The sequence below is a fragment of the Leptonotus elevatus genome, chromosome 2, assembly GCF_054856555.1.
Source record: "Leptonotus elevatus isolate MCC_2025b chromosome 2, RoL_Lele_1.0, whole genome shotgun sequence".
Lineage (NCBI taxonomy): Eukaryota > Metazoa > Chordata > Actinopteri > Syngnathiformes > Syngnathidae > Leptonotus > Leptonotus elevatus.
This window is the reverse complement of record NC_141240.1, coordinates 13,993,491-14,019,810: the sequence shown is the minus strand read 5'-3', so window position 1 is coordinate 14,019,810 and position 26,320 is coordinate 13,993,491. Positions and strand designations below refer to the sequence as shown.

Here is a 26,320-nt window from a genome sequence, read left to right as displayed (position 1 = left end):
GCAAGCAGACACGCCAAATCAATCTGTGTTCTGCGGCTTAGCCTTCTCCTATAGGCACCTCCAGAGCCACCCCGGCAAAACTCAGTTTATTGATCCTCTCTCTCTTGAGATTATATAGACAGCCATGAGGGAGATTAGTGGTACAGTAGTGCACAGAGGCACACAGGTGCAAAAGAAACAAAAATAAGGACACACTAAGCTGGTGCCCAGGTAGGAAAATTCACAAGTACATGTCACATTGCGCAAACGAGTGTTTCTTAACGTTGTTGGAGGTACGGAACCCCATCAGTTTCCTGTGCACATTCACAGGAAGAAAAGAAAAAGCTTTTTGTTTTCAAATTCAAGACGTATGTCAAAATGCCTCTCTTCGCCTTGAATTCAGAAAGCATTGTGTTCTTGTATCTCCAAGATCTTAAGGAAATGTTTCTTGGTTTTTCTAGCTAGCTAGCTAGTTGTGCTGGACTAGAATTGTTCAATTTGGCATTGTGAATTATGCATTTAGTGGCAGGGCGCCATAGCATGCCTCCTTCCGTCCAAACTCACTCAATGCCTTTTGGCCGCTCTCTTTAAAATGGCGAGAGCTAATGGAAACCACCTGCCCTCCCCATCTCACTCTGCACTTCTTCCCCCGCTGTATGTCGCACAACATGGCTGCCACAGCGGTGGTAGGTGGGTTTGCTTTGGCTCGGATAAAGACAATAATTGATTTAATTTAGCAAATTCCCCTCAGAGAGAGGCAGATTAGTGTAGTTGACAGCTCCTTATAAAGTGCGCGTGTGCATGTGTGTATGTGTGAGTGAGATTGCAGGCTCACCAGTAGAAAAACACTTTGTGTGTGCCACGGTTGTTGAGGCGAGTTGTTCATGTGGACAGCTGGTGCTCTTTGCCGCAACTGCCACAGAACTCAGGAGTGTCGCTCTGTGTGTCATGTGCACACACATTAAGCTGTGCAGCATGAGTATGTTTGACACAGAGTTCTGCAGAACCAGGCTTTTCTACCATCCTTGTCTCCCTTATAGTCAGCAGCAACAGCTGGCAGTAACACAGGGCATGTGCCACCAATGATTTAGGGGTGAGCGGTATCATTTTGGTGTCAATCGTCTTAATCCCTGAATTGAACAATGTAGTTAAAAAAAAAAAATCTGTTTTGAAATTTGTATTGGAATTTATTTTACCTAAAATGGCAACATTCAATTGTAGAGGCGAAACACTTAATCAATGTTCAAATGCTCGCAATTCCAGCTTCTCAACAGTAAATATTAGGGGTGTGCGTTACAGGAATACATCGTCGCAGGCCTCTTTACAATACACGTATCAATATGGAGGTGTCAGAACAATATTGCACATTCATTCATAAAGTTTCTCAGCACGTCGTTGAAGCCTGCTCCTTGCTGCGCAGTGTGCACGCATATGCACCAGGCATGGCGTAAGCGGTAAACCGGAAGAGCTGTTAACATTAGAAGAAGAAAACATCCGGCATAATAAAGATATAATTTGGCTGTTTTCAAAAATGTATGTTAAGTATTGTAAAATAACGGGATATGTATCGCTGTGAAGGCCATGTATCGTGGTACACGACGTGTATCGCGATACCTGCATTGTGATAACGCATTGTATCGTGAGGTTGTTGGCAATACCCAGCCCTGGTAACTATTAGCCAATCTATGTTGTCTTCCTTGAAAGCAGACTGATTATTTTTGTCATGAATTAAAATAAAATAATTGCTTTTACTTTGGAAAACAATAATCGGCATTTTTGCTTATTTTCTCACGTAATGGACCAAACCAATAACTTAATAATGTGTGTTTCTGCACTCTCAATTTGAAACAATAGCCTTATTCAAGTTGTTCTGCACAATTTCTTTTTAGCAATCAAACAACACCAAGATACTTCTGATCTTGTTTCAGTACTTCATAAACAATCAACAAAATACTGTATCTGTATTTAAAACCCGAGTATGGATTCCTCTTAAAGAGCCATTATAGTGTAGTTCAGTATGTGAAAGGCCACTTTTTCATTAGCCAGGACACCATTTGGGCCTAACGCCAGATATGCACAGCACATTTCAAGTCAAGCTGTTGATCAGCTCTCTTTTTTTTTTTTTTGTCAGGCTAACAAGGTAGACAAGCCCTTCAAGTCATCTTGTATTAAAACACAACAGTGTGTAGCTTGTCCCTAAACTGCATAGATGTATTTTTTTTTTTTTAAATCCTTGTCTTCTCCCGCACGTCTCCCCAAGCTGGAGGCTCTGGGGAAAGAGCTTTTTAGTGAAATTCAACCACCTGCCGCCTGTTAAATGAGAAAGCGTGGGTTTGCTGAGCGGAAAAGAGGGGGTGGGTGTCAAAGAGCCTCTGTTCTCCCTTAGGAGCTCAGTCAGCTGTAGGCCTGCCCTGTTGCAAGGGGGCTGACAGTTTGGCCTGCTAGGTATTTCCCACTGCTTTTCCAGTCAGAACAAGGAAGAACTGTTGGGCAGGTGCTAAGGGAGAGAGAAAAAGGAGAGTTGAGGAATCAAGTGTCTGTGCACCTCCAGGCTTTCATTACCTCTCAGGCCACCCCACTGGGATAACCCAGCAGGAAGTGGCATGAGGCAGAAATGGAGTTTATAAACACATCCTTTTCGCAGGCTTTCTGCCTGCTGTCCAAACTAAATATTTGTCAAGGGAACAAAAACATGCTTAATGTTAGGTTGCAGATTTTGATTCATAGTGTTGCTGACAACCACAAATTAACAGTAAGGATGATTTTTTTTTTCATTTTGTATGTTTGCCCTTGGACAGCACTTAATCTGCGCTGAAGAAGCGCAACAACAAGATTGGATCACCTATATTATAGACTACTAAAGCAATGACAGACACTATTCTCCTTATTAAGATGCTGTGCTCTAAATTCATCTTGAGGCTGTTATTTTCTTTACACTTGTTTCAGGAAGCCTTTCATAGACTACATTTATATGCAGTCACTATTCGGCTTACGATCAATAAAGAGACATTATATTCATGTCGTTCACCATACTAAATAAAGTAGTCGGTTTCCTCGACACTCCAAAAATGTGGTTCTTTGCTGCGTCATCATGTTTGTTTACCTCTGCTTTGAGTATTTCCGGTGGCTTGCGTGCCAGAAGCACAGACTCGTGTATATACACACACACGCACACATATTCGCCATTGACAGACATGACAGCGAATGGGATGTGTCTAATGGAAACGTTCACTATACTGATAATAACAACCAGTGGATGCCAGAAAGATGGAGTACACAGCTGTGCAGCTTTTTCTCCTGGATGCGGAAGAAGGTCTAATCTATTCAAAATGGTCTCTTCTCTTATACTGTCTTGTGGGCAGCTCAGCCTAGCCCATGTGAAAATGTGTGACCCGATGGTCTTAACTGGTTTCAACTGGATAAATGCGCCAGTGTGTCGATAGGAAGACGCCAAGCCAGGACAGATCACAGCAACACAATGGCCTAGCTCACGGTTGGACATTAGTTGGACGTTTATTCCATTTATTTTCACATTCACTTTTGTCTCGCATGCAAATTTAATGTGCCATTGTCATGTAATTTTCCATGCAGCATTAATTGAAAATTTCTCATCTTTATTGGGTGTGTTGCCATTTGACAGGCTTGGTTTATTTCAAATGAACGTGTATTCTTTTTACTGGGTGTAGTGGAAAATGGGACAAATATCATTTGGTGCTTTTCACCGTCCACATGTCTGAACACAGCTTGGGTAGACACCAAGCTCCCGCTTATGTAGGCAGTTGACTTCTGGAAAAAGGCCAGTCTTGAATCAACCCCTATTTTGCATCTGTTCGGCTCTTTGCATCGTTTAAATAACTATTGCCGTTAAACTGTGACATGCGTCTTTTTTTCTTTCTTTTTTTAAAGAACGTATTCATTTTTTTATTGCATTGCCATTTTTCTGCTTGTGTTGTAGAAACCCTATCTTGTTGCTTTGTACAAAGAGCAAGCCCTCCCCACCCCCCCTCCCCTGGAACGTTGCAGCAAATTAAACAGCATCTTATTTGCTCTGTAACAGAGAGAGTAGGACGCAGCTCTTTAGCTGAGACGAGGTGTGTTTTAGATTAGGCACGCTTGGCAGCCGTAAGAGAAAGGCTCGCTGAACAATGAGCCACGCAGAGAAAATTGTTGCGTGTGCGTCAAAGTCATACATTGAATATCCTGCCATCTGATCTCAGGAGTGACAATGTAATTAGGGAAGCGCTGACCAGTTTTCAGTTCTCTGTAGTGTCATGATTGTTTATCTCCAAGTTTTGAAAGACTGAAGTTTGTTAACCTGCCTGGTTGCATGGTGTGCTGGTCAGCAGTTTTATTGTAGGGTGGAGGCAAGTGAAAGAAAGCAAACTAATGGCTACTGAGGAAGTGAGAGCACTTGACTACAAAGTCCCTGCTGTGGTTCTCCCTTCCTACAGCACACACTTCAACCCCCAAAAAGAAAAGAAAAACCAACCCCTCCCCCTCATACGTAGACCCCCCCACCCAACACTGCTTAAAGTCCCTCCCCTTTCCACTTCTCCGCTTATAGTACAGATGGAGAACACTTTTACATAGAAATAGGTTTTATAGCAGCACTAAAAAAAAGTGTACTGAACGTAGCAGAGGGAATGAATTCACAATATGCATTTTACATTCAAACAATGGGCTCAAATGCTGTCTGTGATCGAAGCCCCCCCACCCCCACTCTCCCTCTCTACTGCTAAATTTTTTCACTCTCACTGTCTGGTTTTTATGCCTGTTGATGTGGTCTCGCCATAGACAGCTGATCTGGCCCCTCGAAATGAATGTGCGGATGAGGTGAAGGGACACTAAACCCTAATTCCCCCGATTTGACTTCTCAGTTACATGTCATCTCGCTCAGATTAGTCTCTTTTGTTCTCCGCTCTCCCCTTGTCGCCGCTCCCCTCCCTCCATCTTGCTCGTTTGGCCGCCTCTCTCAACATGCTCAGACACTGTGTCACTCACAGATCGCACAGTAGTACTGATGGATATTTTCATTCATGCTATCTTGTAAATGACTTCCTGGGATGGCGGAGAGTTGGGAGTAAAGAAGGAAGAGCTTTTGGGGGGAGGCGAGTAGCGGGTAGCATTGAGAGAGAGAGAGAGAGAGAGAGAGAGAGAGAGAGAGAGAGAGAGAGAGAGAGAGAGAGAGAGAGAGAGAGAGAGAGAGAGAGAGAGAGAGAGAGAGAGAGAGAGAGAGAGAGAGAGAGAGAGAGAGAGAGAGAGAGAGAGAGAATGCTTCACTCAGAGCCAGCGAGGGCGATAACCCCCTCCTCCCTCTTATCCCCCCCCCCCCCCCCTCTTCCAAACAGCTCATTCACCCCTTAGCAGATAACAAGCCCACCCTGGGGTTACAAACACATGCACATACACACACAGTCTCAAAACAAAGCCAGTGATGTCACAGGAGCTCTTGTATATAGACAGCCGCACCTCTACAAATGGGCTCTTGGCTGTAAGGGCCATTAAATATCTTATGCCACCCCTTTTTCCCCTTTGCAAGCAGTAAGATAAACCACAGCTAGATCAATAACTCAGCTGACACAAACATATAAATAACAGGGACCGTGTGTCACAGAAAATGCTTGCCCCACACCTTTTGTGAGCGAAAGCCTGGAGTCATGGAGTAACAACAATACTGGCACTTTATGACTGACTGTAGCCTATTAAAATGTGGTCTTACGATGGAGCTTTTTGTGTGTGGGTGAATGTAGTGTTAAGATGTGAGAACATGGGACGACATACCTGCATATAGCCAAATCTACTTTGTAAACCATCAAAAGCATCTTGCTATGAATTGGGATTAGATTCATCATGGAATAAGATCCCATTTTGGGATGTGCTTTGTTGAAAACTAGGCTTGGGTATTTATTTATTTTTATTCCGGCATTTGTGTAATATGTGTGCGCTGCAACCACCAAAGATTCTGTTGAGTCATTTTACGCTATTTTGTGGTCTAAAGAAGGAAATGACAATGTTGAGTGACATTGTATTCAAAAAAAAAAAAAAAACATCTATGAATCAAGTGTTGTCAAATGCATCATCCCTAATAGAGACAGCTGCCCATTTTGACTTCAGCACATTTTTCTAGCATGTGCAGTGCAAGGACTGCACCAGGTGGAGCAGCCGCCATTAGCCCCACGCACCCCCAGCCTCAAATTTGTCCTCTGTTCCTTTCTCAAGTGGTCTTAAGCTGTATTTTGTCTGCTGCAGCGTGAATGTTTTTGTTCTGCTGAGGGGAAGGGGGGCTGCGGTTCACGACCCGGCCATACCAGCGGGCCCACCTCCTTGCACACTTTGTGAAAGAATTGCGTTTTTTTACATTTGTGAGGGTTATTTCATTTGGCAGAGCATGGATTTCCTTATTCCAGCAAAGCATGTAAAAGTTGCCAAACCAGGTTATGTTGGGGGGAGGGGTGGGGGTGTGGTGGGTCAGGGTTTACTCCAGTATTGCGCACTGGTGTATAAATGGAGTGGAACAATGGCATAATTCCCCTTGGGTGTAATGTTTGCTTTGGAAAGGCAACCTTGTAGCGCTCCAAAAGTCCTTAATCCTATTACTCGCATTCCAATTGAATTTGACTCAATGAGAAAGAAAAAAAATTCTTTTCAGCAGAGGTAACAACACTCCAAATAATTTGTGCCTGAGCTTGGCTGCATCAAAGCACAGATGCCTCGGGAAGCGTCAACTTCTTCACACTAACACACGTTTATTTTTTTCTTTCAGATTGTGTGTACATTGAGAGTCGCCGGCCCAACACTCCCTACTTCATTTGTAGCATTCAAGAGTTCAAACTGGTGAGTAGTTTAATTCCCTCCTGTCTGTTTTGTTTTTGTGTGTGCGCACACTTATGCTCTGAGGTGCTTGAACGTAGCGTAACTACCAAAATCCAAGGAGGGGCTGCATGTTGAGTTGTGCAGTTGAACTTTGTGCACAGATGTGCGTCTTCACATCATTGCGCTGTTAGCTGTCTTTTCTATTAGTGGCTGTTTCAACAGACTATTGAGGGCTTGGTTGGTGTCGGCCGACCCCCAGGGGACCCAAATAATGGCTACCAAAAGTCAGGGTGATGATGGGAGGTCAGCTGAGAGCGCCCCCACACCTCACACACGTACACACAAACACGTGCGTGTGCACACACACACTAGTTTTGCAAATGTATGTATCCTTATTGAGATTGGTATGAATGTGTGTGTTGTGTATTCGTGCTAGTAGTTCTGTGTGAATATTTTTGATAGTGAAGGTTAATTTCATGTGGATGGATCCCCCACGTCCCCCCCTTTTTTTTTTTTAAATGAGCAGGCCCCTCAGCAGCAGGCCTTTGATCAGATTCCAGCTTGTACACACAAACACTCCCCACCTTGACCAAAAGTACCAGAAGAGACAGACTATATAGAAATGATAGATTTCAGAAAGAAGGGGGTAAAAACAACAACCTCAGATCCTCTAGCTGACCTTGCTCTCACTCTTCTCTCTCGCTCTACATATGTGTCATGCCCTGTCAACCCCCCCCGCCCCCAATGTCCACCTGTAATTAATGAACAACCATCTGCATGCTTGTATGTGTTTGAACAGACTGTATCTTGTAGTTTCTACACAACAACAAGCCCTGCTGGCTTTCCCAAACGCGAGTGTTTTTTTATCTTCGGCTGGCTCCACACCACAAAAGCCTGTCTTATAGAACAGCACTGAAAAAGCTCTGTTTACTCGGCCAAACAAAATAGTCTTGCGAGGATATGAGATCATTTAGGTAGTAATTGTTCTTCTCCCTTGCAAAGTCGAAATGCACCCCTGAACACAAAAGTGGGCCACACAATTTTCCCTCGGGGGGTACGGGGGAATCTCTTGTGTTAGTCTATTGTTGCACTTAGTGTTCTTTATTTCCTGCTTTTGCCACCACATACTGAAAAGAGCAGACCACAAGCTACATGGAGGTGAGCTCTCATTAGACATCAACAGAATTTATTTCCCATCTTCTCATTCTTCCCTGCATCTGCCTCTGGCCTCCACTTCTTTTCATGCTGGGTAAACTATTGATCGTCATCCCCGCACCCTTTTTGTGAAGCGTTCAATGCGCAGCCGACATTTTATTGCGCCCCCTCCCCAACCAAACAGCCTTATCAATATCCCTTGCCCTCTCTGCCTTTCCGCATCTCTCCATCCTGCCTCGGGTCGCAAGCCTGGAACTGTCCCACTTGTGTATTTTAGCTAATGACCCGTGAATCCAATTAGTGTGCAGAAATACCAAATGCAGCCATCACACTCTCGGTTGCCGTCTTGATTGAAGCCTATCCCTTTCCTTTTCTGTATTTCACTCGGAGGAGACTTTGAGATGATTCACTGGCTTGTCATTCCATGTTACTCACACACTTAAACACAAGCAGAGCAAGCATACTGCCAACAGTAGCATATGCAAAAATAAATCCTGCAACGTAGGGCAATCATCTTCCCTTGTTTGTTTAGTCACCGGCTGCCACTGCAGTGCTAACAGCAACCTCTCTGACACATCGATCAAGCTATATAGACCTCATTTCGCTCTCTCCCTGACAAGATGTCTGCTCAGAAGGAGCAGCCCTAGTGGCTAAAGACATCTTAACTATTATTAACTATTATTCAGTTGTGAGTAGCAAAACTAAGAAACTGAAACACCAGGACAAATATTTGTGTACTGGATGAGCTTAGTAATCGAATTAATTTATCATTAAAATAATGTTGATTGTGTGGAGTTGGTTCTAAATGCATCTTCAAACAGTTGAGACAAACTAGAGTGCACTTCTTTGCTGCAACCAGCAGAGGCACTGTCTCACCTAGTTTGCTGACTAAAGAACAATAAGATGTCAGCTCTGAGACACATCCACACCAGAATGCGTGTAATTTAAATTGTCCATTAATAGACTATAATAAGCAAGAATATCCTCCGTTTAGATTACTGATGATTAATAATAGCATTGTGATGAAGGATGGAAGCACTTTATATCTCATCATGGACAGTCATACCCTCAAGTAGAAAGCCTTTACAGTAGCAACACACTCCCATCAGTGAATTTTCACAAGAAATGCTTTTAAACGTACAACCACGGTTGGTGTATCTATTAACACACACAATGGCCCTCCACCTTGGCCATGGTAAAATTGGACTGCTGGCATCAAAAATCGTATCGAACGCGGTTGTGTAATTAAACAGGGGAAAGGAGACTGTGTGTGGGTGTATGTATTGGCATACTTCCCCTGTCCTTGGAGGGAGAAACACTGCAATCGCTTCATAGGCAAGAGAGGGTGGGGTACAAGGATGCGGGGAGAAAGGACGTGGGGAAGGAACAAGGGGGAGGCAGCGGGGATTGAACGCCGCAGACTTGGCCAATAACAGCAAATGAGGTTAGATACAAGCAGAGGAGGTGCTGGAGGTGGGGGTCAATGGGTGTTGAGGACGTGGACACAATGACTAGAACATTGGATGGGAGGAGGTAAGGTGAGTGACGGTAGATAAAGTGGAGCGAGGAAGATTGGGGGGGGGGGGGTGATGAAGCGTAGAAACAGACAGATGAGATTGAGAGAGAAATGGAGACTGAGGAGACAATCGAGGTAGAGGGAGAAAGATGGCCGCTTTGATACAATGGTCAGCTTTGCAGATATGGTGGCATATTTGTCAGTGCTGTGACTTGCATATGCAGTATGAAATCAGGCAAATACACTTTAGAATACAAGCAGCATGACATGCCTAATCATGTCCAAACACCACAGCAAGCGAAGTGCATTAAGCTCATTAAATATAGATTGTAAATAAATAAATAAATAACAACTATAAGGTTATGCCGCCACATGCTGTAATTTGAAACCACTGATAGTTGACCTCACTGATCACTTGGAAGCAGACTTTTCCACTTGAAGTGTGTGTACATAACACTGTTGGCATTGTTAATTGTTCTTTTTAGCCTTTGGCGAATAACTGGAAAATAACTCAATTAATTAATTCCCTTTTTTTTTAATTAAATGTTTTAATGGGATGGGATAATGTTCTGAACTCCTATTTCTATGTCTTGTTGTATTGCACATAATGAGCAGGTGTCTTGTGCTATAGTGTATTATTGCCCTTGATAAGATATGAACTGAACACGTTTATGTCTTATACCACACGCAGGGTGTTAATCATTAATCGAACATATCTTATAAGTTAACAAGGATATATTGCTTATGATTCTTTGCACTCAATTAAGAGTTGAGTGATATATGGTTATTTACAGAGAAGCAGATAATGTAATTTTTCCACTATGATGAAAAGTTAAGCACCATGTTCTCTAAACCATTGAAAATACTTAATTGGATATTTTAATAAATATAAGACGATGAATATAGTCATTTTATTTTGTCCTCAATTGTATTATATTATCGTTTGTAAACAGAAAAGAGAGCTTGCTTTGTATTTTACCATTCAATTTTAAACAAAGACTTGGAATTCCAGCCCTTTAGTGGCTCCCTTTTATGACTGCAGTGTCACTCCTCACATTAGACAACAGAAGAACATTTCATCACATACGTTCTCATTCTTGCTCGTTTCACAGTACAATTGTGACCTGGTTGTGGTTTGTTTGGACTGGCTATATATACTTTCTCTACACACAAATGAAGCATATCTCACAAAACCGTTGACTGGTGTTTCTTCCATTTATATCTTCTTTATGTTGGATGAAGACACAAATATGTTGGATTGTTAGTTTTTTTGAGGACTTTGCATGCAGCCATAATGGAATTCAAAGTGCTGAAAATTAGCTAAGCAATGATGTCCTCTAGTTAATGAGGTTGGATACTGTGGCCTTTATGCAGACTCAGTCGTGTTATCTTTTTGATTCAACCTCCATGGATCCGTTTTATCTTTATGTGTGATGCAGTAAGTCCACGAAAGGCAAAATGTTTGCATTACAATGTTACCGTCTTTGCTTTTTTTTCCATCAAATTCTCTCTTCCGTTGACATGATGGTAAGGGACTCACTTGACAGGCATCACTTGTCACTTCCGAGGGCTGCGATCCCTGTTTTTATCCCCCGCCCTCGCTCACTGAACATTTTGAAATGCAATTATGGATCAGTGAGCACCGCCATCAGTCGTACTTCTTGTTAATATTTATCAAGTGGAACAGCAGCCCCGCTGCCTTCTCCTGAGAAAGGGGCGCAGCAGTCATTAGGTGCAATCTCCTGTGTGTGCGTGCGTGCATGCGTGAGCGTGCATGAGAGAGAACCGCTGAGCTCCTCTTTTAATTCCCTGGTCCACTCAGCTGCTGTAAGCGAGCCGCTAGATTTCACAGGCGAGAACATTTGCAGCTTCTGCCTTTCTCAATTTTGCGTGCGTGCGTGTGTGTGTGCGCGCGCAAGCGCGCGCGTGTGTGTGTGTATGGAGCTGTCTTCAAGTGCCTGCTTGTAGCTGCTCTCTCTGAGAGGAAGCAGCTTTGACAAGGGCATCTCGCCTGTGTAGACATGGCCAGCCAGCTGAGCCTGCTGCAAGCTGTTTGATTGAAGCATTCTGCCTTTAATGTTCCCCATTGAGCAACAGCGGCAGCCTTAAAGCAATAGACGCATACAGCAACAGCTACCGAACACTCCAGCCCTTCGTTGTCACTTAACTTCAAAAGGAAAACTGCACAAAAATGGTTGTAGTCATTACCTTTGATAGGCCACAGCAGGTTAACACGTGCAGTATTTTTCTTTCCTTTATAGTCAGCTGTTTGACAAATAGTCCCGTTCATTCTCCCCATATTATTAGCTGTGACTAGACCTTGGGAGTTTAACACTTATTTCCGCTATCCGGGACTTTCTCCATTATGACAGTTATGATGAATTTCCCCTCTGGTGCGGTAAGCACCACACCGGTTGTGCATGCTTTCGCCATCGCCTTCTTCCCTCTTGATATTTCATTGAGATGAAGCCATTAATGCAGCTCTTATAATAACACCGGGTCATTTAGCGGAGGCAATGCTTCTCGGCAGCATGTGCCAAAGCACACACATTCTACTAGACGTACAAGGCGGGTGTCAGCTTGCAAGCGTGCTGCATTTTCCAGATCCAATGAAGCCCCTCACATACTGTATCTCTTCGACAGCTTCAGGGCTCTGTCTCTTTGGGGAGAAGAGTTCGATTGATTGTTCACAAGAGCACCATGATGAATAAATAAAGCGGTACAAATGGCAATGTGGAGATAAGAGCACAGCTCAGCCACAGTAGGTGGAAAAGGCTCTTTTTAGCTCACCTTGTGGGCTTGATAACAAAACCCGTTCTTACATATTCCCTCAATCATATACATATATTTTTACCTTTACTGCCCTCTATTTGTGTTAGTTAAGTGCTGCTATGAAAACAAGTTGCCCACCCAGTCGTATTATTTCCTGAGTATTAGCGTGGTGATTGCCTTTCCCAAATGGGGCGGGGTGGTGCTGCTTGTGAACGCTGGGGGTTGGGTGGTTTGAGGCCAGGGGGCATTTTCATAAGACTTTTTAGAAAGCTCACTCAATAGCCACTACTGCTAAATTATTCCGTTTGTGACGGTTCGTGCTCACTCTTGCACCTTGTCGTTTTCTTCAGCCACACCATTTACAATGTTAATTTCTCAAGTCCGAAAGTTTTATGTACAGTATATCAAGATGTTTACGGGGCGTGAACACTTGGAACTGCTTCTTGCCACATCAAAGGCGTAAATGTTCCTTTTTTGCGACACGTTCAATGCGGATGTTCTTTGTGAGGGGACAAATGCCGGTACATGCACATAAAACACAGGAATATGTAAGAAAACAACTTAAAAAATAAAGGAGCCATATTTTCAGTGTCTCACAATGACGGCCATTTTAAATAGGTTCTGCACGTGCCACTACTGGGGTGGCTAATTTATAGACATGCCAACGTGTTTGTAAGCCCTTGATCAATTTCCTAATATGGGTGGTAATTAATTTACTGTTTCATTTCATCCTTTTTACAGTCACAATTGTTTTCCTAATTTTGGCTGTATTCTATCGTAGTATTAAAATGAGCTCTTATCCTTGTTTGGCCACCAAGAGCTGCATGTAGTAACCAGACACTAAACACATTTGCGTGGATTGGTCAAGCTTTAATCGGATTGGCCTCTGCTCTAAAAACAGTTGGCTAATTTTACACCACGTCCTTGTCTTCACCCACTTCGCATTTCTCCATTCCTCTCCTCATCTCCTTTGCATTCTCAACCCGTCTCTTCCTCCTCCTTCTCCTTTGTGGCTTCTCAGCTCAACTCAGGGTAATATGCAGCTTGCCCAGTGTGTGTCATGTCAATAAAAAAAAGACTGAGATACAGCAGGAGAGAAGGTGGCTATTGCTGTGGAAACAAAGATTTACTGTGGTATCGTATTCACACACACTCTACGCAGCCCCCCCCTACCCTTCCCCCAAACACACACACTTTTTCCTCGACCCCCAATGAAGAACACATGGTGCACATTTACTCTAGAAGAAAGAGCAAAGGAGGAACGGAAATGGTGTAGAGAAGGGTAGACAGGATAAGAGGAAATTTCAGAGATTGCTGTGAGGTTTGAGGAATGTCCACAGTTTGTATCTGTGAAGCCGCTTGCCTCACACCGCCGTGAAACGGCAGCCGAAGCACCAGCGGCTGCCATCTCCAACAGCTCCCCATAGCACGCTCTTGACATTCCGTACATGTGCCGCAGCTTGACTCGCAGCTATTTTGTGTCCTCACCACCTCTGAATGCTTGTTGATCTAAAGCAGCTGACTCACATCGTGCCTTGATCATGAAAGGAATACCAGTCAGTTTGAGATCTCTTTAAAAGTCTCTTTTTCATGCCTTGCTCAGCCCACACTGCGTATTCAATCAACACTTTGCAAAGCCAAGAGAGTTTTTATCTGATATGTCATAAAGATTGATATGCTGCGGCTGCCCAATAACCAATAAACAGGAGAGGACAAGCGCTGAATGCTGAAGCTTGACACTCAAATGTGGCTTTTGGGTCCATAAAATGCAGTAATATCCTTTGGCAACATTTCAAAGACTGCAACGTTCCTATTTGTCACTCGTTTCTTTTGGGATTCACCAAATATAGAATGGTATTTCCTTGGATACAAAAATATGGTATGTTCTGAATTCAGGGTGTTATGTTTGTGACAGTGTTTTTTAAAGTTCAGTTTAAATTGTTTGCCCATCAATCACTCACTGCCTGTGGATGATGTTCATCAAAAGTATCACATCCATATTGGCACATTGTGATTCTGTGCATAGATTTGCATTTTAGTCTCATTTTTTGTTGTGATAGGTGTTCATATACCGGTAGTCGGTTTCTGTCCCTCTGGCTCCCTCAATAAAAAAATTATTCAAATGTACTTCATTAGTGAACTCTTAAGTTTTCAGAAGGAAAAAAGGCCAAAAATATATGTTCCTGAGTTATAAAAGTTGAATGTTGTCAATGATATAGAAGTAGAACAATGTTCCAGTCAAACAAAAGCCCTTCTGCTATGTTGGGCCTGAAATTCTCCCGAGAGAAATTGATTGAAATGTTTAGTTTTTAAAACAAGAAACTTAAGCGACAAAGTCATAATGAATGCACAAACGATTGACTTTGTTGATGCAAGTGTGTTCATTTTTTGGGATATGTATAGCAAAATTGCCCTAAAAAGACAACAACAAAAATAGTTGTGGTGAATTGACATCTGTCAATTGTTGGCAAGCATTACAGTGATTTTAAAAGTTTTCATTTAAGATATTTCCTTGAAAGTTTGGATCATTCTGTATTGTATTAGAGGCTCCCTTCCCATTTGATGGTACCACCCTAGTGACAAGCTACAACAAAGTTTGGAGTGTCTCAAGATCACCATCAACCAGTCAATCCAAAACTTCCAATTTGTACCTACGTAGTACAGACACCTTTTCCACCATTGACTAAACATTGTCATCTCTTTTGGAATTTGACACAAGTACCAGTTGATTGTTCCTATGAAGTAGCCTAAACACTCTTTGAGACATTTTCTGGAATCAAAGGGCCGATTCGTGCTTTGCCATCCTCTCTGTAGCGGCACTCATTTTTCTGTTCCTGCCACACTCGGTCTTTGTTCATTCCTTTATAAAAATGTACTCAACAGCTTGGCAGTGTTGTTTGTGAACAGGCATGTCTTTGTTCCAGCAGGCAGTTACCGCTTGTGTGCAGAGCAGAGCAGAGGGAAGTAAAAATGTAACATTTTGCCTGTTAATTTCTTGGGGATGAAATTATCATGACAACACTAAGTACCCCTTTCAAACAGCTGTCAATTATTTCCGTTTTTATTTAATGACATCTGTCTTCACATTTGGGCATGTTAATAGTGTCCAGAATAGCTGCGATTGCGCATGTTGTAAAAGCTATCGTTGAAGTTGACTGCGAGCTCGCAGTTAGCTGAATAACGCTTTGCGCTTTCACATCATTTGCACTTTCCATACCTTATGGCATTCTTGACCTTATTCCACATGACTTCCCCTGACGTCCCCTTTATCCCTCTCCTCTGCTGTCTGGTCTCTGTGATGAATCTTTTGCTTCAAGGCATTGTGAGTGGAGTGGACCATTTACTGGTAGTAGCTCAGCATGCAGGGTTTAAAAGCTCTTACTTCAGGTAATGCTGATTGACTTGACTTACTTGGTTTATCGTGTGATTTTAAAGGAATAGGCAAAGTGATAGATGTGGTCTAGCTCACCTTTTTGTTATGTAACGTAGCTGTGCCTGCAGACGACAGATTTCTGAGTGTTGAAGTGTTTTCTTCTCTAATAGGATTCACTTGATCAATGAAGTGTTTGTTGTATGTTTTAAATGAGTTGCTATAGATGACTATTGTTCGTCTGTTTTCTTTTGTAAGACCCCTCATTTCAGGCACAGCAGCTTAATTAGAGATGGATTGTTTTTATTGTCGGATAGGACAATTAAAGTAATCGCTTATGAGCTGCACTAAGACGTTACATTCCTAGCAGTAAAAGTGCTAATTGAACAGCGAAAGGTACAGGAGGAAAACATTGATCGATTCAGCTCACACATCGACTTCGCTCATCCTGCTTTGCTTGGACTTCCTTTCCTCGAGCACTTACCCCCAGCCCACCTTAACATTAAATCTAATGGCAGAGGTGTGTGTTATCCTTAGGAGAATGGAAATAATAGCCTAATCCTGCTCACATTGTGGATGGATACAGCAGCAACTGGCCATAATTAGGTGCAAACAGTTTGCTGCCACACTAAAATGCCATCTAAATGCCAAACGGGGGCGGGGGTGTATATTATATATGGGATGCTACTGTACACTCTTTGCTGTGCAAAAGGGAGGTAAGAAAGAGATGATCTTGCCCACACTGCAATTGTAAGTTCTTTAGCTAAAGCTGCATATCCAACAGCTTGTTTACTATATGTCAGATGAGATGGAGCATACCATGAGGAAAAAAAAGGATGATGTCATAGTGGGACATTTTGGGTGTGATTAAAACACTAATTAAGTGTGCTTAGCAAGAATGGTGTTCCACCTTGTGGAACGGATGCCAAATCATACTGCTAGGAGACGATTTTTCCGCTTTAGTTTGTCCCCCGTTTCTGGCGTGTAGCGATGCAATAGGCTGCTGGCACAGATTATCATTGAAGCATGTCAAATCTCCCTCAATGGTACCCAGTTTACACAGGCTGTTAAAATCCCTTTGTCTATCTTTTGCCTTTATGACTGTGGCATCCACTCGTTTGCTGCTCCACATAACCGCTTTGACTGGAGAGGGCTGGATGCTTGGTTTGAGCTGGTTGGTGAGTGCAGCACTGCAGACCCATATAAGGAGCGTGTATCTGCTCGGCGTGGCTCTGCACAGAATCACAAGGTGTCTGAAGCCCACCTGTCAAGTCCCACCACAGCCGTCTTTAGCACCAGCTTCGCAAAAACCACAAGAGCACATATGGCTGTATGCCAGCATGTCGTTGTGCTATGCTAACAGGCTATAACGGCCATATTTATTATGGTAATAAGTAATGCTAAGCTTGCAGTCACTGCTTGCCTTGAATGAGAAGAAGCAGTGTTTTCACAGGCTGCTGCAACAGCCACTTAGCTTCATAGCCTCCAGAGTAAAGCACAGCTCCACATAACCCACCAAAGATTATCCCGGGTGTGTGAGTGTGTGCGCGCGCTTGAGACAGCAGCGTTTGTGTGTGTGTGGGCGTGCGTGTGTGCGAGCCGTGTGTGTAATCACTCCTAGCTGGCAGCCTCGGAGGGAGAGGTGGAATCAATGCAGTGGGTTATGAAGAGAGGAGAAAAGAGGAAGGGGGGAATGCGAGGGAGGAGGCTGATCAATATCATAGCAGCAGGGTGGGGTAATATCCACTTCATGCAGGGATATGGGGGGTACGCATGAGGAGACCAGAGGGGGACAGGGAAGGATATGGTAAACGTATGCTAATCTCCGTGGCGCCGGTAAACAAGAGGCTTTGTGTCAATCACCAGCTGAAGCGGCGCATTTTCAGCATTCTCCTCCATTCCAACACCGCAGGAGGATCTGAGGATTTATTTGTTTGGCTGCCGCTTCCCCATTGGTCCCGCCCTGTCATGGGGGCGGGGATGGACAGTGGTAATGTATGGGCTGCCAGGGCAATGATACCCGCTGTTCGGAGAGCTGTTGGAAGCCCCGCCCTGTTGGAGTCTGCAGACTGTTACAAGCATGCAATGTCGTCAAATCACCTCATCGGCCAGCAGCCAAGAAGAGCCTCTGCACAAATAGAGGAAAAGCCACCTAAGTTCACATACATGACATAGCTCGCAGCTCTTCCTTCATCCGGCTCGTTTGGTTTTTGGTGGTTGCTTTACAGGATCCTATGCAATTCTGGCAATGTGATATAGTGGCCTGTGTCTCTATTGAAAACTGGGAGGCAGGATGTGACGGAGAACAAGTCACTGCTGTAAATGGACGTTTCCTTTGTGGTGGTTTGGAAGTCCCCTCCAAAGCACATGGGATACATCATCGGCTTTTGTGTGGGGTGATCCAGTTTTTGGGGTTTTTTTTTCCTTGTAATAGCTGCCTCAATGTGTTTGGTACTCTTGTTCTTCTTCTTGTTTTCTGGCCCTGAGCATGCTTTCACTGCTAATTACGCTGACCTGGCCTCTTAACAACACACAGCACTAACAATGTTGAAGACACAGACATAAAGAAAACACCATCACAGCAACAGCTCTGACCTCTCTTGTCTTTTCTTTCCTTTTTCTTTTCTTTTTTACCCCCTTCTCACTGCGGATAAACAGCCGTCCTCTCTTTTCCCTGACAGAGTGAACTGAGGCGAGTAATTCCCCCATTGACAGTAAAATGCTTTACCTCCCCTACCCGGCAAAACAAATGCACTCATCGTCACTGTGTGTATGGCTGCTCCAAATATGCCTTTTGATTTACGCACACTTCTTGTATTGTCTGGTTTGGAGTGGAGAGTGTTGTTGTTGTGCAGTCACTTGTTTTTCGACAAAAATATGCTATTCATTGTTCTCTCAAGGTATATATGTCGGGGGGTTCCAGTACTTCTCCCCCTTTTTTATTTTACACTAAGCCCTGTATGAAACCAAGTTAATAATATACAACAATTGATCTCACCTTGGGACTGAAATTTTCCCAACTGCAATTTTCAGCGCACATTATTACAAAACTGGAGAGAACATTTTACAATCAAAATGTATTTATTTATTTATTTACAAAATAAAGGAAAATGACAACATTAGATACACATGAATATTTCTATGTACTCTTTGACCTAGATATCTGTGACACCATTTTTGGGCTACTAGTTGAGATTCACTCAAATACATGACTATGGTACATTTTTGGGATGGATATCAGTTTATTGGTTGATTAAATTGAAAATGATGTTGTGATGTAACAATGCCACATTAGCAATTAATCTTGTCTTGGCACAATGCAGTACACGACGTGGCAGCAGACATATTGTTGAAAAGTCTTGCAAGAATACATTGCCATTTGCAAGTATTTTAATAGTAATAAAAAAGATGCTACTAGTTAATTCAGTGGAATTTTGTTTATAGTCAAAGGGACTTGGAGTCATCTTAAACTTAACTGTGTTCTTTACAGTGCATTTTCTTTTTCATTAGTCGTTTGTCTCATTTGAGTGTCTACCATTTTAAGTCACAATTCACTGCTATTATATCAAGAGGGATAAATAAACCCCATTTATAATTCTTCCTTACATGTGACTTTTGTAATCGATGCGATCATGTTAGCACTGTTCTGTTCACATAGTGTATTTTTAATGTCACGCCCATAATGACGTGACAATAAGGCAACTGTTTTTTGTCAGTCTAGACTGAGAATCATGTGTTTCACATCTTTTGAGCACTGGCCATGCCTTGTTATTGCAGCTGGGTTGTCTACAATAAATCTCTTGTTGCAGCACAGCAGGAGGCTGCGCAATGCTTTGTGCGTGCGTGTGCGTGTACGCGCATGTGTGTTGTTTTCACACTACTCAACAGTATTTCATTTGCCTTGAGTAGCTGTTTGATTTCGTGCGCCGCAGCTGTAGGGACATAACTTTGAGTACACACACACACGCACGCACATATCTACTAAATTTACATCTGTGCTGATGTTATCATTGCGTGCAGATTGGTCATTTGCATACACTAATTTGCATATTGTACAAAGCGAGTGTGCATGATGGACCACCTACTGCTGAGTGCTTGGCAGTGTACATGACGTATTAGTGATACGGGCCGGTGTCATGGCCAGAGACTGACTGATAGGCAAGGTCACCTTCAGATTCACAGATGGGGAGGGAGGCAGCAAGATGGGTATCTACACAAGCTGGATAAAACAATACAATCGCTACTGCTTGAGCTGTTCCAAGCCGCGCGCGTAATGCCGTCTGTCCGGTTTCGGCTCGAAGATCTATTTTTGCATACCTTCCCTCTCACTTCATCAACTTCCAGCCATGCGTCACCAGCATTCTCCTGGGCGTGTTTGCTACTACACAGAAATCTTTGGATGTTTGTCTCCGAGCATGCATGCGGAAATGACTGCTGCTGCATATTAGATGAATGACAAATATTCATATTAGCTTGATGTGCGCACACACAAAAAGCCTTTCACCGCTTTTCAGAAGTCACATAGATTTAAGGAGGTCCACGACACGAGGGATGGGCATAATAGATTGCTTGATTAGTTGGTCATTTGGCTAACGTTTGTGTGGAACTGATTGTTGATTAATCGGGTCTTGGAGGAACATCAGCGAGGAGAGCTTGAGCTACATCCACAAAAAAAAATGTGGTCAGCTTTATTCTACCTAATACAAGGCTAACATGGAAACAGGAGTTCAGCACATTTAAAGAAATGCCTCATTCTTTAAAAAAAAAAAACCCCTATTAATTCAATGACTGCCATGGACGTTTAGATGTGTCAACTGGAATTTAACTTTTTAGTGCCGCAAAAAGAGTATAAAAAGAGGTCGCTATGTTGAGAAATGATGACTCTGTTCATTCAAAAAAAGCCACTGACATTCAATTTAAGCCTGGCAATGAGTCAGCACTGCTCACCGCACATTTCATTGTTGTACATCTGTAAATAAATGAGCATGTTGCCATTAACTCATTTACTCCACCCAGCCATTTTCACTGAAGCAATCCCTTTCACTTTTACCGGATTGGATGACTGATTTTGCAAGGCCCATAGAATATTGTGTTCTGTTTCTATAAAAGCATGGAACCTACCAAAAGTAAGATTAGCCTCTTCTTTCATCAGGAAAAAAAATTATATTTCTGTCTGTTTCCATTTTGCAGCAATTAACATTAGAATATAGTTAAGTTTCATCATTATTCCCAAATTTGTTTAGAACTGTGTAAATATGCTTGTTTTCAACATGGCCTTGGTTGAGCTCTTCTACTCTGCCGCCACCTGCTGGCCGTTTGTGTACTAACTCCTATTGCTTCAACCGTTTTGCGCAGTTGAGAGGCTGCATCAAAGCTCTGCTCTGGCATAAAAAAAAACAACGTTTAAAAACGTCAATGAAAACGCATAAATACGTCTTTGGGACACTTCAAACATTTAAAATAAGAATGTGATTATACGTTTTTGGGAGGAAATGAGTTAAAAGCCCTTTCTGAGTCTTGTTTTTGTGTGTGTGTTTTTTTAATAGCTTGAGGTGTGCAACAAAAATATTTGTGTACTACTTAATGTGATTCTTTTCACAAAGCAAAACTGGTGGTGTTGGTAAAGCAACTGCTGATTACGAAAGAAAGGAAGGAGGTAGAAAGTAGATTTCTGGTTAGAGAAGAAAACGAGAGGTCCAGTGCTTCTATTGTTGCAGAACACAATTTTCTAAAACACAATGCTCTGAAACGGCTGACAAATTCAGCAACTCTGCTTTGAAAAGGCTGTTAATGAATGAATATAGGATATTTAGTATTCTCCAGCTCATATGCAATTTGCACCTTTGTTGACGCGGCAAGCGACAGGTGCACAGTATGTGTTTATAGTGTGAAAGTTTCATGCATGCATGCATGTATGTGCGTTCGTGCGCTGAATCGCAATTAGCGCAGGCTCCAGCAAGCTTTCTCATTTCCTGTCTTCCATTACTGCACGCAGTCAGCCCACAACTCCTTCACTGCCATGCTCTGCCCAGGAGGCTAAACACACACACGCACACACACCCGAGGTTTGGATTAGTCAGCCGGGCAAGTGTCCATTATGTCCACACACATCTACACAAAGCCTGATATTCATATCCCCCTGACGTGACGCTGTGCCCTCCCCCAACTCATTTGTCCAGACAGTACAGTACAAGTGAGACGTCTCATTAGCTTTCCAGGCTATGCGATTATGCTAATTAGGGGAAAGTAAAACAATGGATTTCGGGTAACGATCTTCCAATCCAAACGGGTTGAGCCACTTGGCACAACAAAAACACGCTGTTCTTAAAACGTCAGCATTGCTCTCTTTGCTGTATGCGTTGTGTCTGACTCATGGTTATTGCCTTGAGACCAGGCTCGTCCCTGGTCCTAATTGAAGATCCCAGGCTGCGCACACACATATGCAGAAAGGCAGGTATCAAAGCGAGTTGGCTTTGAAGCTGCTAAATGAAAGGCTGTAGGCAGAAATGACAATGTTTTCTGGCAGGCTGTAACTCTGTGTCTGGCTGAGCGGCAGGGCTTGAGAAATAAAGTCAGTATTATGATCTGAACAGCAGATATGAGCTCCCCTAACTGCCTTCATCTGTCCTCACACAGCCCGCGTTTGAAGTCTCACTTGGATCTGCATCCTGGTCAATAGCCTTGTTCTTTTTGTGTGTGGACTGAATCACTCCTCTGTGTTTTTGTCTCGCTCTTCTGAAGATAATCATCATTATGAGTGATTGTGTTGTTGTTTTTTAAATCCTCTCTCCCTTTGCCTCAAATAACATTGTTTTTTGTTGGAGTCTAAGACAAATATTTATGTTGGACTCAAGGTTAGTGTGCTCCGTTCTCACCCCTATCCTCAGCGGGGGCAGGGTAGTATGGTCAACATCATCCGTTTTCTTATTATTTCTGCCATGGGTTTAGTCTTTACCCCTGGGACTTTTTTTTTTTTGGAAACACTTAAAAAATTGAGTGGAACTGCCTAGAAAGGCCCCCTTTTTGGCCCAAACTAGTACCGATGGGATTCTCACAAATGCTGGACCTCCAACATAATAGAAATGTGAGAAGAAACTGTATATATATAAAAATAGTTATGACAAAAAATAACTATTAAATAAATGAAAGAAAGAAAGCTAGCTACGACAATAGAAAAAGCATGTTTACATGTTTCTTCTCTCAGCTGGTTTGTTTTAATAATGCTTGTTCTTTTCATATTGTACAATATCGTTTGCTGCCATAACCAGTGCTTTCCCCCCGCTGTGTTCTTGTTTTTGTGCCTATTCTTAGAAACCTGGAATAATTTGTAGATGGAGTCAAGTGTTAACACACATCTTATTCAGCAACGCTAAATGCTAAACATAATAGTATTGTTAAGTCAAATACGCAGATTATTTTCACAGTCCATATTCTTCCAGCAAGAGTGTGTTAATGATGTGTCATCTCCGGTAGACCACAGCATTTACTGAAGTTCAAATTCAAATCGGCCTATTGTACCAAACTGAACTCAGCAGTACCATTTGGCAGGAAGGAGGATTAAGTGTTGAATCAGATTAGCAAGTGATTTCATTTGTTTGCCTGCTCACAGCCTTGAGGCAGCGTAGCATTTAAGCATTGATACTTGTATACTGTGAAGAAAAAAAGATTTCCGTTCAGTTTTCACCTCCATCTCTGTTTTTCAGTTAAACAGATTTTTATACCTGCCTTTTCCTTGAAAGTCCATTTTGAGTGTTAAGGCTGACATGGTCACTGGTGTTCAAAAACACACACATTCACACGCAGCAGAAGGGAGAGCAAATTTGCCCGCTTTGAAGCGTTCATCTCATGGTGAGCTGCGCTGACAGATGGGCCCGGTGTGTTCAAAGCAGAGCTCACCCATTCCATATCCAAACAGGTCAAGCCAAAGGGATGGAGAGGGAGAGGCGCCCCGTGTATGCTCGGAGCAAAGGTTCGGCCAGAACCGCCACCACAGCTGGGACTTGCCTCAACCCCCCCCCCCCCCCCCCCCCCCCCCCCGCCCCCAACCTCCTCCTATTCCTCATCATCATCTTCATCACCAGCAGCTATCCTTCCCACACACACCGACTGTATTTGCTCGTTTTTGCTAGACGGGCAAAGCAGACTTTTGTGCACGTGCAGCCCTCCTTCCCAAACATTGTAATCAGCATTTGCTTAGTGTTTATTAAATGCACTGAAGACAAGAATGCTTAAGGGCCCGGTTGTCCTTCCTTCGTCCCAGTGGCCGAGTGCGCGCTGTGAAGCCCATACAGAGTGAGGGGGGTGGAGTAGGGGTGTGCAGAGTGGTATGGAATCCTGCTGCCTCTGACAGCCTGATTTAGAGGTGCTTTCTTTTACCTCTGACACACAGTTTCAGCTTGCCGTAGTCTACTGCAGGGCTGGGAGAAGAAAAGTGCTGCTTATCCTGAAAGCCTGTTATTTGTGTGTGTGTGTGTGTGTGTGTGTGTGTGTGTGTGTGTGTGTGTGTGTGTGTGTGTGTGTGTGTGTGTGTGTGTGTGTGTGTGTGTGTGTGTGTGTGTGTGTGTGTGTGTGTGTGTGTGTGTGTGTGTGTGTGTGCGCGCGCGCTGCAAGCTGTTTTTTCTTTCTAACGCCTTCTCCTTTGCCAGTCATTGAGATGTTGAAGATTGGATGAGCACAGCACATCCCGTCTACCTCGCCAGTTTATGTTCACACACTCAATAAAGTAGATTTTGGGAGTGCGTGTCATCCAGATGGAAGCTCTTATAGATTGCTGGTGTGCTGGCACATCCCCGCCTCACAGAAAGAGGAAGTAAATATCGGAGAGCAAGATGAAAAAGAAAGAGTGGAAATCATTTCCATTGGGTTCCCATCATATTTGTGTTACATACTGTCTGTGTGTTGTTGCAAGTGCATGTGTGATCCTCCCAACCAGCCCTTCCTGCCTCCCCCTCCCTAATCTTATCATGCTAGAGTGGAAGATTAGTCCTCCCAGATCTCATCTCTCCCTCCAAATGCCACAATCAGCCTTTTGTTCTTCAGTTGTGCTCGCTCTCCCCTTGCGGCAGGGGAGGTAAAACACTTCTCCCCATGTACCCGCCCCCAAAAGCTTGTCCTCTGTGCCATTTTGATCCTCTGCCTGTCAATGTCACACGGCTACCGGCACTGATTGACTATGCCCTGATCCCCCCCCCCCCCATCCCGGGGGTGCTGGCTAACTAAGCTGTTAGCACAGCAGCCCGCTAGCCGAGCCCAACTGCTCGACATTCCTTGCAAACACTGAGCGGCTGCTGTCCGTTGCAGGTCTGTCTTTCCTTCCTTCCTTCTGGCTGCCAGCTCCTAAAGGAAGTCATAGATCCTGCTTGCTGATGTCACCAGCGGGAGGGAGGGTGGGCGAGTGGGTCACTAACAGAGTTAGCAGAGGAAGAAGAGAGTGTTTGAAAAGCAGAGAAAATAAACAGAGGTTTCCTGTTAATGAGGTGCACCGGGGGGGCTGGCGCGCGGGAGCAAGAGGGGGTCTGGTTTTGTTTAAAAGCAAAGCTCTTGTGTTACAGTGTGGAGCAGGAATGGAGGGCATGAGGTTTGCAGGTTACAGGTCGTCACAATGTTCCCTCAGTTGTTGTAGCTTGCTTGCTCAGCAATAACTTTATTGTTAAGGCTGTCTTGAGCAGATGTTAGATAAAGACCTACACGGGAGGGTATTAGCCTCACCGCTTGCTTTGCATTGGAAAGCACTGTATTGATTTCAGCCTATCTGAGTGGAAACATGGAATTAATCCCACATTTGCGGCTCTTCTCCCCCCCCCCCCCAACCCCCCTCCCCCCCTTACGATTTACTCCCTTAAATAACACACATTTTCCTTCCTCCGTCTTCGCTGTGTATGCTCCGGGGCCCCAGCTGTAGAGGTGACTGCACACACATGCAGCCACACAAAGAGAACTGCTCACCCATGATGGATTCAAGGGGCCAGGCGCCTGAAGCCAGCGAGAGGGAGAATTAACTGACTCGCATAATGCCCGTCTTGTTTCAATTACTTCACAGGCCAGATGAAAGCCTCTGTTTGTATCGTTAGTCCTAAAGATACACTTGGTATTTGTTTTAGAGGGATATTTCCAAAGTATTTCTAGTGTAACTGTTGCGTCCCCTCCCTCCTTTCCTGGCTTTCTGAGTGTGGCCAAGAATGCCACAGGCCAAACTGAGCCCAGTGAAGGGAGGGGAGGCGCCATTGTGTTCAAACCCAAAGCATGACTCTCAGATTTATATCTCTACACTCAATGAAGAGCTAGCCTTGTACCCTTGAGACTTTCAGTAAAGCTGGGGAACACTTGTATTTATAAGTCTGCCCAAACGAGAAGGCCTGCCCCCATTCTTACCTTAATCCAACCCTTTGCTTCACTCTTCTTTCTTTACCTTTTTCATTTCTACCTCTCAACAGTGGCTTTGTCTTTTGGCCCCTCAGCTTGTGAGCAGCATTCCCAGGGTTGAGGGCTCAGGAGGAGGAGAGCAGGGCCATGTTTAGCCTCTGGCAGGACGGACCAAGATGGCTGCCGTTGTATGGGGCTTTGATTTGCTACACAGTCGACGAGGAAGCTCCTTCAACACTGCAGTTTATTTTCTATGATGGATTTAATCAGATCCAGGACAATCCAAACAATATATTTATCTCGACTCTTAGCTGCTCAACTCCCCCTTTAATTTACTCTCCATGTTTTTATCG

General features: G+C 43.6%; 1 protein-coding gene across 1 annotated transcript in view; it reads left to right on the top strand.

The window, feature by feature from the left end:
* Nucleotides 1-26,320, top strand: part of rerea (arginine-glutamic acid dipeptide (RE) repeats a) — a 102,851-nt gene that overhangs the window by 28,003 nt on the left and 48,528 nt on the right. The window contains exon 3 of the mRNA XM_086068389.1: nt 6,743-6,813. Within this exon, the coding sequence (XP_085924515.1) occupies nt 6,743-6,813 (71 nt within the window). The remainder of the gene's footprint in view (nt 1-6,742; nt 6,814-26,320) is intronic.